This window comes from Siniperca chuatsi, linkage group LG13 (assembly GCF_020085105.1).
Source record: "Siniperca chuatsi isolate FFG_IHB_CAS linkage group LG13, ASM2008510v1, whole genome shotgun sequence".
Taxonomy (NCBI): Eukaryota; Metazoa; Chordata; class Actinopteri; order Centrarchiformes; family Sinipercidae; genus Siniperca; species Siniperca chuatsi.
The window spans coordinates 13740805-13760798 of record NC_058054.1 but is presented as its reverse complement, the minus strand read 5'-3'; the positions used below and the strand labels follow the sequence as shown (position 1 = coordinate 13760798).

Below are 19994 nucleotides of genomic sequence, written 5' to 3'. Positions count from 1 at the left end.
GTTGTGTAAGATGTAAAAGTGTAAGAGTAAAATGACCACTTGTGGTTTTACAGGGGTTATGTCACAGACTATTTCTTGGCGACTCCAGACTCCAGGAAGTTATTGCTCCCAGCCAAGAAATAGTCTGGCACATAACCCCATGCAAAATGACGAATTGTCTTTTGTACACTTCAATTTTAGTACGGATTAAACAAACAAGGTACAATGTATTCATTATTGGGCTTTAAAGATGCTGGTAGACGGATTTTAGCCAGGCTAGCTGTGTACCCCTATTTCCAGTCTTTGTGCTAAGCTAAGCTTACCGGCTGCTGGCTGTGGCATCATATTTAATGGACAGATATGAGAGTGGTATCAATCTTCTCATCTAACTCTCCATCAGAAAGGGAATAAAAGTATTTCCCAGAATGTGGAATGATAACTTTTACCACAATACCAATTTTGGAATGAATGCCTGCTAAGATTGCCTAATCTGCAGCTTTTTCTCTCCATCACTAAAATGTGAGTATTTCCACATCTAAAAACTAAGCTTTCCAAAACGCTGTCCAATGAAAACACTTACCGAAAGATGAAGACAAAGATATTTAACCGTTTTCCTGCTGTTTTGGCATTTCAGTGTGACGGAGATCTTCACAAAACCGACCTGAAAACGACACGGGCACTTCTTTTTCACATGTAAACAGTGTTTTCAGATTTAGTAAACAGAGTCTAAATCCTTGCTTGGGAGTTAAGATTGATTTTCATTTTAAGATTGTATAAAATCTTTACTAAATGTTAGCCAAATCAACTTTGTTGGCGGACGCCACACTTTTCAATATGGAACACCAGACAGATCTGTAATAGTACAGTGCTGTTTTGATAAATTTTTTTGTATTGATTATCTAATTTACTAACTTAGTTAAATCAGGTCTGCACTGATATCTAACACTTGGCTGCCAGTTGTCTGGGAATGCAAGCCAAGTGAACTCAACGGAGCATGGCAGATTTATGTGATGCTACTTCTTTTGAGCCAGTTGCATGAGATATGGGGTCAACCCCTGTGTTTTCCACAGTACACATCATCATTTGCTGGTCTATTTGGGCTCTGCTCACCGTCTACCAGCTGTGTTGTTATGTATGGAGCCTCCTGATAGGACCGTGTTGATCCAAGCCTGACACCAAATCAATAAATTGTATTCCCTTAGCATCAGTGTTGGTGGATATAAAAAATGTCTTTTGAGCTCAGTCTTAGAACATGAAAGGGATCGACATGTCAGGGGTGTCGGTGTGGTTTAACGTATCCAGACTTTGGTATAAATAAACAACAAAGTGGTCACAGGGCTTAGTAAGAGATTTGCTGCTGTGCAGTATTGAATTTTTTGCTACCGCCGTGGATATATTTATTCAAAGATAATGAAATTGTATTTTTATGTGCCCTCTTATACATGCAGTGTGGATTTTGTACGTATTTTGTCACATTTGGTGATATATATCCTCAGTGAATGATATACAGCTCTGCTTTGCCATGTTATTTGCAGAATATATGGAATAAGCACATATTTGTCCAAAAATACAGCAGAAAATAGTGTTTCCCTAAAAATGTTTACATTTAGTTCAATAATGAATGATTTTGAATTTGAATGTTTACTCATGGCTTAAAAACTTTCCAAGTATGCTCATCGATATGCAAATTTCTTGTTATGGCCATAGAGCTCAGAGGACTGAGGGGGCCGAGATTTGGTTGCACGCTTTGTATCTACAGCTTCAACCTTTAGCTCATGTTGACACTGTAGGTGTCAAAACATTCCCTGAAGTCAAATGTGCAGTGGGCCAATTAAATTCCTCACTAAGACTGTGTGGTTATCAGGGCATAACCCCTGTCTGAGACTGCGTTTTGTAGTCTGCTGAAGTCTCTCTCTGCACCCAGCCAAGAGACTGACAGTGAGGCAAAAGCAGCAGCTCACACAGAAGGTGGTCTGATCAGCCTTATAGATCTTCACTGCAGGGGTTACACACTGAGAGCCAGAGTGAGCCTCCGTCTTTGCACCGACTTAATGCCCAACATCAGTCCCCGAAATCAACTCACAAACGCCCACATGAAAATTGTCTCACTTTTTTGTGTGTGTATGTCATGGCACTCTGCCTCTCTTCTTTACGCTCTTAATCTACCTGTTTATCCCCCCCCCAGCCTGTCTAACCCTGTCTATCTCTTTCTTTCTACTCAGGCAACTCACACTCTGCTGAACCTTGCGTGTTCAGCTGTTAAATCCTAGCAGTTCGGCTGTTAAATTCTAGCATTTGGTGAAACATGACAGTAAGACTTTGCAGGGCTCACTTTGATTATGATAACTACAGAGGAAAACACTTTGTCAGGTCCCCTTTTTTCTGTTTCCGTCAGATAAATGTAACAGGGCCACTGAGCTAATATGTGGCGCTTCTGACGAGCAACAACGTCACACTGAGGCTCTTAGACAGAAACTCTTGTAACAAATGTTCTTTCTTCTCTGAAGGCTTTCTGGCACCAACAACGCTCTTTTGAGATTGCAGCTATTGTCTGTAATCTTTTTGTTTGCTGCTGTTTTTTGTTTTATATGAGTGTAATCATTAAACAGATTATGCTGTGCTGTACTTTGTCATACAGTAATTGCAGAAGCGATTTCAACCTCACACCATCAAGACCAAGACAAGCTGTGAATTTCTCTCAGAACATTGTTCAAAGCCTTACCAGAGTGTGATAGTGTAAGCCTCAAATGGATGAACAGTAATGAATGGGAGCTGTACGTATGATTTTAGCATGTACTATGTCTGCTGCTGCACCCTAACCTCTAGTTTATAGCCCTTCAGTACTTCTGTTCAGTAGAGACAAACACAAGCAGATATCTCGACCACACACCTAAACCTTGATGTGGTTCAGAGGTGTGATTGTTGAGATGAATGGCCTCAGTAGTGGTCAACCTCAGCCATTCACTCAAAGCACTAATGAGTCTGAGGCTTTTCCTTCGAAAGTCAAGCTTTCATCTTGCTATGTTTGGTACTTTCCTATACGTTTTGCCATTAACTGTTTGGAGGGAAAAAGAGGTCAACACAAAAATTATTTCATGTAATTTCAAAACAATTTACCAGTTAAGTTTATGCACTCATTTCCCCGTCTATGCTTTTACCATGTGCGTCACTCATGTCCTTGTGTCCACTGACTACTAAAAAAGCCCTCTGCTCGGTAATATCCATATGGACTCGTCATTGAAAATCCAGGGGGAATAATGAGAAATTTTTCAGACAATGCTTCCAAGGGTCAGTCCACTCATTAGCCGTTAAGAGAAACAATGATATCTCTGATTTATGAGATAATGATCGGATGTCAATGTGGAAAAACTCACCACAAAATCATGAATTTCGAAAGCAGTTAGTGATTAAAATCATAAAAATACAAACTATCTGCATCTCACAAACAAATATCAAAGAAATGGGAAATGAATGACAAATTAATATTTACACTGTATGTAGGTATTCTACTGTTAATGATCATGGGTTTAACTGAATGAGTTCATTTAATATTTATACACATATACACAAATGGTACGTTAGGAGTAGGTGTTATGATGACAGTACAACCACACATCATATGAATTTGTAAAATCATTTTTTCTGTTAATTACATTCTATCTTTAGTAATAGTTGATATGGTTACCAGAAATACCATATAATCTTCATGGTAATATCCTTTGAAATGAAATCTACTATTTGTTATCTCATGTTTGGTTACTCTAAATAAAACATTGTTCTATTTAAATGACAAAAGCATAACATAATCCTTCTTTGAACTGTGATTCAATTGTGGTGAAGTGCAAAATCTAATAATCCATCAGAGATGGTTAAATATTTAAATCATTAAAAGTGTGAGTTTTAAATACACTATCATTACTCTTGGCAGTTTCACCCACTGCATTAGCACACTATCTTGTGGTGGTCAGCTCCAGTCTCACTTTAGTTGTAATGAGTATGGAGGTGCAATGAGAAGCAGTAACACCAAATATCAGCGAAGGTGACTTAGAGCATGTGATAACTGTACAGTCTGGCATATGTCACATCAAAGCATGATGAGGCTCCTGCCACAAATTGTCACATCACTTCACTTTAAGTGGGCTGTTGTGACTTCACAGCTTAACTGAAGTGATTTCAGGTGTTTGGTTACACATGTGACAGACAGAGAAAGTGTCTCGACTGAAATCAGCCACCTTCTATTAATATTCCCCCCAGCCACCTCCGCAGCCTGTGTTAAACTCAGATAAGAGGTAAGTGTGACACCTAGTGTCTCTGGCAGTAATAACATCTTGTATTTATAGCATCCTGTCATGGGGAGAGTGCACATCATATATGATTAGTGACACGATAATCATTTTAAACAATACATAATTGCAGCCGATTTCATGAATATATCACAATAATTTGAATAAGAGATGATGCATGCAGAAACATACACATTCAGTGATTAAATTATTCACAAACCAACCTCAATTCCATATATACATGACCCGGTTTGTGCTTTCCCAAGACGCTCCATGAAGAAATTACTTTGTCATGTGCATTGATAACGACAGAAATATCTTGCACGTGTCATTTAAAACTATAAATCCTGAGGCCAAAGTCAACAGGAGGTTAAGAAGTTTCGGTGCTCCACGTTCTTGGCAGCTGAAGGCACCACTCTATATTGAACTCCGATGGAGCCAAGTGTCCTCAGACTCTCTGGTGGAGGGTGAAAACACCCTATCTGGAGAGATTGTTTTCACAGTATGCCGAAAACTAATTATAAGCAATAAATTAATTTCACGCTACTGCTTTAGAATTAATTGCATCTTTACAGAAGTGACTGGAAGTGATGGCTCAAGCAGCTCTGATAAGGGTGGACACACAAAGTGGTCTATTGAATTATGTGGCTTATCAGTGTCATTGCTTTACATCAGGATGCACTTGATAGAAGAAATTATCTAAAATGCTCATTTGTTGCCGTTTGAATCGCTGCTAAGGTATTTTTGTCGTGCCGCTCCCACGGCACACACACCATATGTGAGGACAGCTGAGCATGTTGTTTTTTTAAGCCTTTACAGAAATGTTTCTTTTGCACGATGTAACTATGTTTTTGATTGAAAATGAAAGTCAGGGTAGTGGCAGAGTGATGCCTAATGAGGCATCTCATCATATAAGATCTGCTACCGGCATGTCAAACTTCCTCCCTGGTTCTCAGTTTGGACTTCCATGATACATTTCACACCTGTTGAATGGTCAGCATCTATAAATAAACTGTGTCAAATGATTTTTGCTGTTCAAGCAACATTCACTCATAGTGAATGCTGTGTCATCACTGTGACCAGTTTGTTAGTCAGAAATTCCCAACAGCACAACAGAGAGCATGAACTCTCATATCCACAGCATGCTAAATATCTGGCCTATGACAAACACAGCGCATGAAATTCTTCAGAAATCTAGGAGTGTTTCCAAAAATACCAAGGAATTTGAGTCATTACAGCTTTTCACTGCAGATTTCTAGAATACCAGTCATACACAAAAGCTTTTATTTTTGCAGAGAATATTAATTAAAAAGAAAGACTGTTTATTGGTAAAATAGGGATAATAGAGCTGCTGTCAGTGCTTGGAGTGCCTTCTTTAGATATTTGGGTTAACTGCTTATTTTCATTATTTTGAGTTAAGTGACTTTTTAAGATTCTCCTAATTGGCCCCAGTGGGATTTTGAGCAAAAACCTTTGATGTTCACATCTCGTTCACATCCTCCCATAATTGTGACAGTATTATTGTAATCTGTGCAGATAATATTGTTGTATTTTTAACAAGATTCCAGTGTTTGATTGTAGCAAGAGACCGATTTCATTCCAAGATTTAATTTCCCTTTTTTTCCCCCTGCTCTCTGCTGTCATCATTGATACTCATCACCACAATCACATGACAGATGGTCCTTTCTAGACCCTGTAATTATATTTCCAGCTTCAGATTTGTAATTCATCATGCTGATGCATGATCTGCACGTCATCTAAACAAAAGTTGGTGAATTGTTTACATGCATCAATACTTTTTTATATTATCTATAAATTAGTAATTCATAATCGGCCTAAGCGTAATGAGATCAGGAACTCATGGAGGCTTTCAATTTGGGTTTGAATACATTTGTTATACTGTATTATTAATTTATGGAGGTCTATGCATAATGTAGCTAAGCTTGTTATCTACAGAATCTCACCATTTTAAATATGTTATCAATAATTAATTCACAGTGACGTTGATTGGACCCTACAGTGAATTTCCTGTTACTGGATAATCTGTTTGAAAGATGACAGCTAATGAAGTATTTCACTGTATGTTGTAGCTAAACTTTGGGGCAACAGGTACAGACTGCTGGAATGGAGAAAATTGGATAATTACAGAAAAGGCACAATAAAACAGTGTTACTGTATGATACTTATGCACAGCTCTACTTCATCTGCAGAAGACTGGAGGTAAAATATTAGCTAGGAGCCTGTAGGTGTAACATTGGGCCGTCCATATTGTGCAAGCTCAGAGTGCCACACCCAGTAAATCATTCACCAGTACACGCAGAGACTGAGCACAAAGAACAATTGTTTCGGCTCTAATATTCTGTTTTATCGTTCTGCCAAAATACAGAGTCAAAACAGTACGAGGATGCTTTTTTTATTTTACAAGTTAATGTTTATTAAAAAAAACATACTGTAACATGAGATCCAAGCTGTAAGCAAAGCTTTTGGTGCATTTAATTGAGTTACAGTGCTTATACCCTTTTAAATAACCATTTTATTTTATAAAATTTTATTTCCATTCAATTAAGCTGAGATTTGTGCTACTGTAGCAGATTTAGTTTTATACAAGTTCACCAAGAGAAAGTTCTGTAATGACTATACTAAATTACAACTTTGACAACTTCATATACACATATGGGAATGCCAGATTCCCTTTAATTAGCAGGTTTGAGGACATTTTTATGATCTCTTCTGCTTTTCTTATATCTGGACAGTCTTGTATTCAGACAGTTGCGGGTAATGTCAGTAACACCTCCCTCCTCCCATTCACACCCTTGTGCTGACTTTCACGGGATTACTGTCAGAATGTTGCTACAACCTTAATGACACTGAGGGCTGAAACTACGCTCAATCGACGGTCAAGAGCTGCGCTGGACTGTGTTTGCACAGATAATTACTGTATGACTTGGAAAACCAGTGGAACAATATTGTTTAAAACTGATAAATAATTATAAGCATGTAATTTGAATGAAGTATTTTCATGTGAAATATTTAAAAAGGCCATTTTATTATTGTCTTATTCCATTTAAGTATTTGTTTTATTTTTCTTTAAAAAATATATTTAAAATATAAAACTTATTTTGGCAAACAATTTAAAATCAGCCACTCAAGTTGTATCATTTACTGTCAACAAAGATTATTTATAATAACCAAAATACCCAAAGTTGCTTCCAACTGATTAATTGAAACCCCACAGCCCTTCACTGCATATATATCAATTCAACTACCATTATGAACCTGCAAAACCAGCCCACCACCATCCTCTAAAAGGATAAATGGGTATAGCTATTGGGTGGATGGAAAAACAAAGACTCTAAAAGCAAACAACACGTAATATACAATACAAAATATGTACAACTGACTGCATCTGCATAGTTTTCAGTGCAAAAGACTTACCAAAAATCAGCAAAGGAGGGGAAAAAAAGCAATACATGTGCACACACTGATGCCACCTGCTTGTTCTTTTTCTCATTTATGTTCAGTGGCATACCAAGCATTCAGATCCCACGCCTCTCTGCATCCGTTACAGTGAAAAGTAAACACCATTATTTTCGAGCTTCATTGTTCATGTTTTTGTGCAGGTGTCTGCGAGAGTTTTGAACTTTGGTCCGAGTGTGTTAAGGAAGTCAAGGTTATCGTTGTCGCCAATGTCACTGCAGCATCCCACAGAGCCTGCTGCAGAGCCCGCCCCCTCAAACCCGTAGGAGTGGATGATGTCATCTGCGTACCGCCCGTCACCCTCTGTTCCCAGATAAGCCAGCTTCTATGGGACAAAGAGGAAGGGAGAGGAAGCGCATTATTACTCAATGTGGACTAAGCCTGAGCTATAGGAGGGGAGACACTATACCATGTGATAACACAAGGCTGCTCAGGATACGACTGGTAGATATTACACAGCAAACAAACAACTCACCAAGAAGCTGAGAAATATTAAAGTTTACGGAGGATACTATCACAGCTTAGAGAACAAGATTATATTACACATGAGTTACCTAAGCTCTTACAGATAACAAAGAAGTTATTAAACCTCAGAGAATGAATCTGGACACATTTAATTCTGCCACGTTCTCCCACTTTTTGTGCTAACTTCCACACATACGTTTTGTTGCACCATATACATTAAATCTGTTCAAATGTTTTTAACTCTAAAACAACATTACCTGGTATAGATAGCGGCCATTTGTTTGCCAGTTGTGAAGAAAAGCTGAGTCCTGGATAAGGTGTCTGTTGTCAAAGCCAATACCGCTACCAAGAAGATTACCTCCATTTAAGTGATGAGTACCATACCCGCTATCATACTGGCCATAGTACTCTTGCATATCGTTTGTGAGAACACCGGCCTTATAAATCCCATTATCATGTGTGGCATGGGCTCCGATTGTGCTGGAGCTGTTGTTCCCCAGCCATCCTGCATTCACCATAGAACCCTTAACTGAACCCTTCACTGCTGGTTCATACCCAACAGTGGGAACAGTGATGAGACTTGAATCCTGTAGAGCAACAAAACAAAACAAAAATTTGCAATCAAGCAACGATTAAACAAAGGAAGCAACACGGGAGGAAAAAAGATAAAAAATAAGGTTCCTTTACAAGTGTATGAGCCCAAGCAATGCTTTCATTATTATGTCCTTACCACTTCTTCCCCTGGGGCCTCAGTGTTTGATTTGAGCAGGATTCCACCACTGTCTCCTGCATCGTCAAGTTCCAACTTCTCTCTCTTTGTCACACAGAAAAAGGCAAGGAGTAAGCCTGCAATAACAAAGCAACTATGTTAGAAATTAGTGCACAAGGATTGTGCATTTTATAATAAACAGTGCTCCACGTGTGGTAGGCATCACAAGAGTGAGCATAATGGCATTATACACTTTATAATATTACCACACATCATTGCTCAGTGCCACATCGACAATGCATAATTCAGTGACAGAACCCCTAACTTTCTATCACTCTTCTTGTGCTTTTGCACATGCATGAGCACAAATTTTCCTGTTTCATTATCTGCACAGTGTAGCCTACACAATTCTGCTGGCAACAGTTGAGCAGTGGGGGACTCACAGAGCAGTAGGAGGAGGGCCAGAGGCAACAGCATAGTCAGTAAAGCCAGTGCCCCTAATGACACAGAGTTTTGCTTGGGCAAGCAGGCTCCATTCCTGCACTGGCAGATCCTTACTTTCGCCGTCTGCGTTTTACCAAAGCCCTGCAGATCTGTAACGTCCATGGGAACATTGTATATCCCTGTAGGAAGCTCTTTGGTCTGCTGCAATGTAGCTGTTGTGTCTAAGGAGGAAACACGTGTTAAAATTCTGAAGAGAGAGAACCTGAAGTGAATTTTTCAGGACAGATCAGAGTGTTCATTATGATGCTTTCAACAAATACTTCACCCAAAGATGTAATTTTGTATAAAAATATTCACCCTCTATAACCTAGACTGTCAGCCCAAAAAGTCAAACACAACTTACAAAATTGGTTGCCATCACAAATAGAACGAAGTTACTTGTACACCCACACAACAGCAAAACAATATCAAAATGTACAGTATGCAAAATCTTATTTTTAATATTCATGCATGCAGAAAAATGTGTCTCAAGAATCCACTTGTATAATCTGTATGTCCCAAATAGAGCCCAAGTGATAAACTGGGCGGCCAGTATTGTTGTCCAATATAAGCTTATCATAGATATATCAGCACATATGTCACCTAAAAAGTAACAAGAAATTGCAATACAAAAGATTTGTTTGTGGCACTTTAGAAACAGTGTCAGCATTGCATAGTTTGTCCACCAGGGAGCATACGTTTATTTTTCAACTGTAAAATGTCCCACTCAGTACATATCAGGGTTACAATTCTTTAAAAAACTAATTTAAAGGATCCTCATTAAAAATGTTTGTTTTGCATTTATGCTAAAAACATATTGGTTAATATATTGTTATCGGATTTTTAAAATCCTTGTAGGTTATCTTTCCAGTGCTGGAAAGTAACTATTACATTTACAGGTACTGTACTAAGATTTTGAAATACTTGTACTGTACTTGTGTGTTTTTGAGTGTTTTCTGCGACTTTATACTTCTACTTGACTATATTTCGGAGGCAAATTTTGTAGTTTTTACTCTCCTATGTTTATTTGCCAGCTATAGTTACAAAAAATAAAATGAGCTCTTGAAACATGATAAATTGTTATAAAGTAAACTGCCCAACTGTATACAAAGAAGTTATATTGAGTTCAACCTCAAAGTGCTACAACATTAAACTGCTACGTACACGTTTATATATATATAAGGGGTCATTCTGCTGCATGACAAGTACTTATACTTTTGAAACGCACATTGAAAATACATTTTGCTGATGATATATAGTACTTTTACTTAAGATTTTGAATGCAGGACTTTCATTTGTAATGCAGTATTTTTACAGTGGGGTGCTACTTTTACTTAAATAAACAAACAATCTGACCACAGTTGATATTGGTATCTGTTTCAAAAATGAATTATCAGTCGAGCTCTAAACAACTTCTCTAAATCTCTAAATCAACTTTATGCATGCCTGCGGCTCGTTCATTGGCCAGGAATGCTTCTATTAGATTTTGTGTTAATGGTTTATTTTGATAGCTTTCATGAAAAAAATAACTGTTTTGGAGAAAGTAAACATTTGAATAAATAACCTTGACTTGGATTGTTCTGTGTAAGTAGTTTGAACATTTCTTAGAGAGCTTTTACAGATGTTTCAATAATGTTTTGCTGTTTTTAAACATGTCTCCAGTTAACTAGAGTCAACATTCCAGGCTACATGATGTGAGTAACGGATGTAGGAAAAACTGCGCCATTAAACATTTTCTCCATCAAAGACTTCCTATAGTTTTTGTATTTTGTTTAAAAGACACACTAACAGTTGTAGATCAAATGGGTAAAAATACAACCACCTACCATTTAATCTTTTCACAGACCATATGCCATCTTGATGGTATGGCAAACTAAAGCTGAAGGGGGAAGAAAAGGGAGACTGGTCGTTGTCTTCAGCCACAACCAGCACAGAGCCAAGCTCTCCTTCCTTCTCACACAACACCAGCTCACTGGTGGGGATCGTTGGCACGTTGTCGTTGACATCCTCCACCACAATGATGACTGTTCCTGTGCCTGTCTTGGAGCCTGAAATACATTAGTACTTATGTAAGACAAATAAGGGCATGCTGGTAAGGGGGGAAAGATTGATGTAGTCACATTCTGACATTACTTGGGTGTCAATTACCTGGAAATTTCAAATTCTGACAAGTATCTGTGATAAGAGCCCAATTTTCTCCATCATACCAGAGAACTGTGAGTCATTATAAATGACTAGTCACATCATATCTTGTCAACAGTTGTTCTCAGGTGAGACAAAGCGAGGACAAAACTGGCTGTTTATTCAGGCAGATACTTGTGAGGGTGGGGCTACTTCTTCGGCTGATGTAACAATACCGTCAAAAGGCGTGGAGATGACAAATATGTCATCTGTAGTGATCTGACATGTAGACTATTTTCCCAAAGCACAGGTTTCTTGGTGACAGTATGGTGCATATTTGCCAAACACAACAGAGACAGTGAGTTTATAAAACAAGTAATAGATTTGAGTAAAGAATTAGGCAACAGCGCAGTGCCAAAGCCTGTGATTTTTTTTTTCAGTCAAGTGGTGATAAGGATCAGCAGAATTATGGAAGCACAGGAGATTTTTGTGATATAATAACAGCTTAAGTTCTGTGTGGAGTCCATGGCTTGTAGACGTCATGGAAAAGGAAATGTACAAAATTTACAAGCAACTTACTAGCATCAACAGCCTTTATGGTGATGTTGTAAATTCCATTCTGGACGAAGGGTGACTCTCTGTCAATAGTGTTTGCAACCTTCAGCTCGCCGGTGTTTCTGTCGACATTGATCCAGGAGGCTGGATCTGTGACCTTGTAATACCTGAGATACAATGGAAAAAACGTACTTGTGTATCAGTAACACATTCTTCAATTCAGCAGTGAAAGTCTGCCCTCCAGTGTTTAAGAAAAGTAACAGAAACTTGAGGATTAGCTGCAATTGTGTATGTTATCAGCCATACTGTACCACAGGAAAGTGAATCTCTTTAAGACAAATATAAAGTACGGTTGCTTACATGATGCCGTTGCTGCTCTTGGTTTCAGGATCTACAGCTGTGTAACTTCCTATCACAGTGCCGTTTGGCGTGTTCTCTTTGACAGTGAAGCGGATGGTAGGAGCTGTGAATTCCGGACCCTCATCGACATCAGTGACATGGACATCCACAGGGACAGACTTCCACTGGGCACTGGTGCCACTCAGCTCAGCTTCATTACGTGCCATAATCTCAAGCTTTACATTTTTGGTCTTCTCATAATCTAAGGGCTGGAAAAGCAGGGAGAGAGTGTATTGTGTATTGTATCTGTTGTCACTGCTGCATTATAGGCCTTGACATTGCATGATATGTATGTCTCTATGTCATTTTAAATAGTTGTTCTACTACTACTCATTTCATAATAATAATAATAATAATAATAATAATAATACTACAAAATCTTACTCACCTTCGAGACATACAAAAGACCCTCGTTTGTTTTGGGGTCAGTATCGATTCTGAAGTTTCCATTTTCATTTCCTTTAGTGATGATGAATTTGGAAATCCAGTTTGGTGTATTTATTAAATCCTTATCTTCAACGGGAATTCGGAGGATAAGTTTTTCATTTTCGTTTTCTTTGACCATGGCATCATACTAAAAGGAAACAAAACATGTGTTACTTAATTTAGATAACCAATCTTAGTAAAACAAGTTCAAACCACTCTGGTTTAACCCCCTGTGCAGTGATAACAAGGACTTTATATAACATGCACCTATTGTGTGTCATTTTATTGTCAAGACATTAAGACATTTTTAAGAAGTGTAAATGCTAATCACTTACAGATGTTTTTGTGAAAGTTGGTGGGTTGTCGTTGATATCACCCAGAGTAATGGTTGCTGTTCCTGTGTTGGACAGACCATTTACTGCACCGTCCATATCTTTGATTTGTACTGTCACCATATGCTTGTCTTTTACCTAAAGAAAGAATTTGACAAAATGATACGAGAAAAAAAAAGGTAAAAAACATGTTAAAAAGGGACAGTTCACCCCAAATCAAAAAAACACATATTTTTCCTCTTGCCTGTAGTGTTATTTATCCATCTAGATTTTTTTGGTGTGAGTTGCCAAGTTTTGGAGATATCGGTCGTAGAGATGATGTCTGCTTTTTTTTTTTTTTTATTTATTTATATTTATTTATTTATGTAATATAATGGCACTATAAAGTACTCTTATTGTGGTGCTCAAAGTGCCAAATTTTTTTTATTTTTTTAAAAACTCAACAGCAATGTATCTTTTCAGAAATCATGACCCAGTTACTCAAGATAATCCACAGATTTGTTGTGAGCAGTTTCATGTAGGAACTATTTTCTTTCTACCGATGTATTTTTTTGGCGCTTTGAGGACCACAAATTGAGTGCCATATTATTATTATATTCAAAAAAGGCAGACATCTCTACGGCCGATACCTCCAAAACTCGGCAACTCACACCAAAACAGTCTAGATGGATAAATAGCACTACAGGTAAGACGAAAAATATGCGTTTTTGATTTTGGGCTGAACTTTCTCTTTTAAGATGACGAGACCAAGATAGAGCATTTGTATCAGCTAATTTCTGTATCGTATTTCAGAGTAAATCATTAATACAATGGTGCCAGTGCTCACCTCTCTGTCCAGGGTGTTAGTTGCTGTGGTGATGACTCCGGTATTTGGGTTGATGGTAAACAGATCTAATCCAGTCAAGAGAGTATACCTGATCTTGACGTGGAGGGATCCTTTTAAGTCTCTGTCTGTAGCATTTACTGTGCCTACCATTGTCCCTGTGGTGTAAAACATGATCATGGAGTTTATTATCACCCACACTGAAGGTCATATACTGCAGGTGTGGTGTGTATTTCATGTTCCTCACCTGCATTGCTTTTCTCGAGCACAGTATACTGCATTTGGTCTTTGAATGTGGGAGCGTTGTCATTCACGTCATCTACAATTATGTTGATGGGCAAAGGTGAGTCTGTTTCCTGATTTGTTTTTTGGTCGAAAACTTTACATAGTAACTGTGAAGAAAAAATGTCAATTTCACAAGTTTAACACACTCAAAAATACAAATTAGTGCAAAGCATATCATATGGTTTAATTTATTTTCAATGTCAGATTAGTCATTTAAAAAGGTCCAGTGTGTAACGTTTAGGAGGATCTCTAAGCAGAAATAGAATATAATATGTTAGTAGTATAATATTATGTTATGTTAATAGTATGTTTTCATTAGTGTATATTCATTACCTTAGAATAAGCTGTTTATATCTACAGAGGTAGCGGGTCCCTCTCCACGGAGTCTGCCATGTTGCAGCGCCATGTTTCTATAGTAGCCCAGAAGGGACAAACCAAACACTGGCTCTAGAGAGGGCCTTTTGCATTTTTCGTGGCCATAGTTTGTCCTACACGCTTGGAAGGGGAGGGTGTATTTAAATGGTTGCAAACTGCAATTTCACCATTAGATGCCACTAAATCCTACACACTGGACCTTTTAAAGTGCCTTTCAACAGATGTACTTTAATATCAAATACTAATTAAGGATCAAATGAACATAACTATTATGGTAATAGCAACTATCTTGATAATCGATTAGTCGTTACATTACTGTACCTAGTGCCAACTGTGAGGATGTCAGCGTCAGATTAATCAAGGAAAATAGGCTAATTGTTAGTTGCAGCCCTATTTCACACTCACTGTAAACGATGGGAACTCTTCACGATCAACAGACTTGTGCACAGTTAACATTCCAGTATACCGGTCAAGAGTGAACACTCTCTCTGGATGCTGATTAAAACCAGGTCCACTGAAGGTGTAGTACACATCGTACTTGCCTGATGAATCTGATACAATCTACAACAGAAACCAAATAATTAAAACATAAACATAAATAAACACAATTAAATACAGATTCTGTTATTCATAAACCATCTATCAAAGTTAAGGAACCCTCTATGGCCTGTTTCAGCTTGCAATAGTTGAAATGGGTCATGGGAAAAAAAAACATGTCCATGATATCTTTAAGCAGATTCTAATAGACAATCTTGTAATGCAGGTATGAAAACACAAAAGGAATTAATCACTGCATAAAGTCAGCAAAAGTCATGTAATTAAAATGGGTGTGTCTGGGTGTGTGAATCAGATAATCTAGAATAAAAAGAACACTGGAGAAAAGAGGCAAGGGCAGCAAGAGGAAAATGAAGAGGATTTGTGGATATGTTTTGAGAATGCTGAGATAAAGACTTAAAGGCATGCAGCATAAACCTTATATACACTACAATGTTAAAGTAGCCTATATTTTCAAGATTAATTTTACCTTTTCAATGTCTTTTGGAAAAGGTCCTTTATCATTCTCTAATATGTTGAAGGGTGGGGGACTCCAGCGTCTCTTGGAGCGCTTCAGGAAGCCTGGGCCTGTGTGCTGTGGCATGCAAACAGGTAAAGAAGTGTAAAAAAATAGATAAATAAATGACAAATTACAAAAAGGTCCATTTACATTCTGACCTACATAAACCTGCTATAAAAGACGCAATCATGTGTAATCTTACCTCTCTTTCCTGTATTGTACTGTGGACAAGATGAACTTCCATCTCACTTTCCGGCCCACCGTTGTCTTGAACCCACACAGAAAATGTCCGCCCTCCTGTCGCCACTGACACCGGCGTTAACGCTTCTATTGCTCCATTCCTCTTTATTGTAAAACTTGGGTCCTTCAAAGTTAACTGCATTGAATTAGTGTCACAGTCGGCAACTTCCACTGAAAAGCGAGAAAGGGAAAAGTGAAAGGGGGTTACTAAACAAACGCCAATACAGTTAAGAATTCAAACTGTAGCCCAATGGAGTAAACCAAACGATAAAGAGTTAATGAACAAATAATCTGTGAAGTAGCCTACCTTTTGTGATTTCGTATCCAGCCGGGATTGTTTGTGGCACGCGTACGTATAGAGAGTTCGGGATAAAACAGGACTCCACGGGGGACAGGATCTGAGGTACAAAGTCGAGCTTAAGAGTGAGTTTCAAATGGGCTTATCGAATAAAAGCAAATAATTACATTATAACGATATTTCTCTTTCACATAGAAGGCAAAACATTTGTATCGATAAAGACTTGTGTTTTAGTACAGTGGATATAAAATAAAAGTGGAAGCACTCACCAACAGCAGGCAGATGTTGAAAATTAAAACATTCGCCATTTTTAAAAATGTTTTTGACGGACTCTGTCCCGGTCCGTAGGAGGAAGCTGGACTCCACCGAAAGTTAGTCGTCCGGAGAGTGACAGATGATGGATCAGTGTCTGCGTTAAAAGCTCAAAAGAAACTCGTCTATTCGTGCACTTGTGCTCTCTGTGAGGAGGAGCAGACTTTACCCCGAGCCGCGGTGTCTGTCGCTACGCACAGAGTCAATAGGCAGACACACCTTAACTGCCCCACCCTGCAGACTGCGAGCCTCCTCCCTGGTAGGATCAGCAGGCGAAGCACCTTTTAGGCGGTGCTCAGTGTTCCGTTGCTAATGTGCTGAACACGTCAACTCCTACAAGTTTGCAAATAAATATTTTCTTCCTGCCAGCAGGGGGAAACATTGCTTGAATAGTCTTCCAGCTAAAGTGATTCTGTAATTCATTTTAGAGTGTTGCAAGACATCAAAGCAAAGCTAGACACCATATCATTTTCCATAAAAGAGTTATTGCTGTACCATATGAGATACAAATGCCTATAAAAACACTATAAAGTCTTACAGGATTATTATATTGATTTCTACTAATGCTGAGCAGGTGCTTTTATAGTTGTGTAAGCTACAGAGGAAAAGTCAAATTGTTCGTACTTTAGAATACATTTTTTTTTACATCATCCTTTGGATAATCACTTGCTTGTCTGTCTACTTGTTTTTCAGGGGTATCTTGTCTGAGAAACCTCTCCCGGGTCTACACAGAGACTGACCCCTGCATGCCTCTCCTCTGCAGCTCCACTGAAGCATTCTCAGTAGGAGGAACAAAATTGGGCTCCTCACTTAACACCACAGGAATGTGTGCTGAATGAAGCCTGGTGTGGGGGAGGCTCTGTTCCCACAGTGAAGCGCTCATTATCGCAATAAACTGCTGATAAAAGTGAGAGTGGTCAGAGCCAGCAACACTGGGCCTGTGTCCTTTAAAACATGTCCCGTTTGGATCTACTGTAGTGTGGTAGAGGTTGTTTTAAAAGCGCATTGGGAAGTCAGACTACGTGGGGCTGCAACAGGAAAGGTGAGAAAAATGTCAGGAAGACCGCGCTGCTGTGAGTCATGGGCGTGGACACAATGAAAGGGCTTTCGGCTAGGAGTCAGTAAATGGCGAACAGACTCAGCAAAATACCCTCCTGTCACTCCCAAGCTAAAATGAAAGTGAATTATTGTACTCAATGCATACAGTGTGTGTACAGAGTACACAGTATGTTTGACAGAAAAACCCATTATGTTTCTGCTTATTGTATTGGTGACACTATGTCTGACCTCTCCCTCCCACACTGTCCACTCATTTTGACATACTGTGTTAAAAATTAGTCACAACAGAAGTGTTAGGTTTGGCAAATATTCAAAGCATTACTTAATGACTTTTCTGCTGAGTGGTACAGTTTGAAGAAAGGCAGAGTTAATTCATTGCTCAGGAACTCTTGAGCCATAAATTTGAACTTCAAAGGAGTTACACACAAAATGTCTGTATATCATTATAGCACAACTTCATACAATTCATCTTGAACTGGATTGTGTTGTGGCAAGGTGTGCATTGTTCTTTGGAACACATCTGTTTAGTATTGTGATTATCTTCCCAGGTATGGTGAATCAATATGATGTTGTGAAATCTAGTTTGGAACAAATCGCCTGCAAGGCTGACAACAAATCGAGTGTGCTGCCAGGATGTAACATAACTGTCAGTGCCAGAAGACTCATAACAGATGTTTTCAGATTACACATTTAAAATGTGTGACATTTGCAGTTTGGTTTATGACAGCGACACGAGGAAAGAAAGTTTTCTGACTGCACCTAATGCAACTACTCTACCCTTCTCTCCACTCCCGTTGGATGAGCGCCAGCGAGAGGCAGGGTGGAGCATTCACGTCATGTGCAATGGTTAGTATTTGGGTGAGACAAGTTGCTCAGTGGTGTTCTTTTAGAGAATGATGTGACTAATAGCTATGTGATTATTAGTGTGTAGTTTGTGAGACTGGTCATATTCAAACGCATTAAATCAAACATTACAAATGATATGCTTACCAGTTACCAGTTAAGTTACCAGTTTGTCACGTACACCAATCTGAAACAGTCTACTACAACAACTACAGCAAGAAATACTACCTAAGTGAAGGTTATATGTTCAAGTTTTGTTGAAGCTGTTTTAGAGAGGTGTTGACTCAACTTCATGGTCATTTTTGCTATTGAATTGCACTGTGGTATACTGAGAGGTGTTTCTAATTTGTAATTTACCTTCATTGATATAAATGGAGTGGACAAGATAATAGAAACACCTCTCAGTATAACACAATACATTTTTAAAGCATTCCAAAATGCAGCCTGCACTATTATGACCTTCATGAAGGTAGGACTTATTTCAGCGCAGTTATATTAGACTGCATTAGTTTTAGAGAGGGGTACTTAATAAACTGGCAACTGAGTGTAAACTAAGCCATATGGAAATACTCACAAATACACGATTTTTTCTTCATCTGGATGATCTACATTTTTTTTTAAATTCAGCTCTCAAGAAAATTTACATTTACATTACATCATATACATTTATTGATCTGTCAAAATAGCCATTACATACACAATACCAACAGTAAGGTGGTTTATGGGGCAATGTTAACACTGAAATGTTCCTCCAAAAGCGGTTTTCTTCACTCAAACTGGACAGACAGATGACACCCGGCTCTTGTGCCGTGTTTTGTAACAGACTCACTCTGCTGCATTTTCTGAATGTACTAAACACAAATGAAAGTGATTATTCAAAAATTCTGTTGGTCTTTTAACATTTAAATCTCCTATCAAATCTGTGTTAAGTAAATAACTTTGAGGCGATGACCAAGAAAGTTGGTAGCTTCAGTCTCACACAGCATAAGTGAGTTGAAAGTAATTTGTTTTTCCTACTCTTTTTCTGACATGCAACTTTTTATCATGTACTTGTCATGCATCATATGATGCCATCGAAACCACCCATTCACCTTTGTGCTCATACTGCTGTTGATGCTGATGAAGGAAGCCAATGACGAATAAATTATTGCTTAAAAAGCAATGACTCTCACTGTCAGAAAAACAAATGACAGGAGTTGCAGAATACCAATGAAATGTGAAATGTGCTGTCATACAAACACATCAGAATTCCTTCACAGAAATGAATGGAATACTCAGGAAACACATCCCATCTCCGACACACCTCTGCATATGGCGAGTGAAAGTTTCATGTAACCTGGCAACACAAACTCACTGTGTCAATTTGCACCATTATCTTATTGTCCTTTCCCCTCTCAGCTTTTCTCTGTAAAACAAACTCGGCAACGCCTGCATGCACACACACTCTCTCCACTGTGCAGCTGAATGTTTATGAGT

General features: G+C 38.4%; 1 protein-coding gene across 1 annotated transcript; it reads right to left on the bottom strand.

Moving 5' to 3' along the window:
- Positions 1 to 6670: 6670 nt before the first annotated feature.
- dsc2l (desmocollin 2 like) lies at positions 6671 to 16907 on the bottom strand. The gene is made up of 16 exons (XM_044220645.1): positions 16574 to 16907; positions 16314 to 16404; positions 15969 to 16177; positions 15737 to 15841; positions 15118 to 15273; positions 14300 to 14444; positions 14056 to 14210; positions 13233 to 13367; positions 12860 to 13045; positions 12433 to 12680; positions 12097 to 12239; positions 11223 to 11444; positions 9357 to 9578; positions 8935 to 9050; positions 8462 to 8791; positions 6671 to 8064 (listed from the first exon to the last, which is right to left on the bottom strand). Exons 1-16 carry the CDS (start codon positions 16610 to 16612, stop codon positions 7867 to 7869), a joined length of 2700 nt encoding a protein of 899 aa, XP_044076580.1. The 5' UTR covers positions 16613 to 16907; the 3' UTR covers positions 6671 to 7866.
- Positions 16908 to 19994: the final 3087 nt, after the last annotated feature.

Bases quoted from the DNA above. Each gene is read 5' to 3' on its own strand.
- dsc2l (XM_044220645.1), bottom strand. From the start codon at position 16,612: ATGGCGAATGTTTTAATTTTCAACATCTGCCTGCTGTTG. The intron at 13,046-13,232 runs GTAAGTGATTAG...GTTTCCTTTTAG, and splicing joins CAACTTTCACAAAAACATCT to TATGATGCCATGGTCAAAGA. The intron at 8,065-8,461 runs GTAATGTTGTTT...TTTGTCCCATAG, and splicing joins ATGGCCGCTATCTATACCAG to AAGCTGGCTTATCTGGGAAC.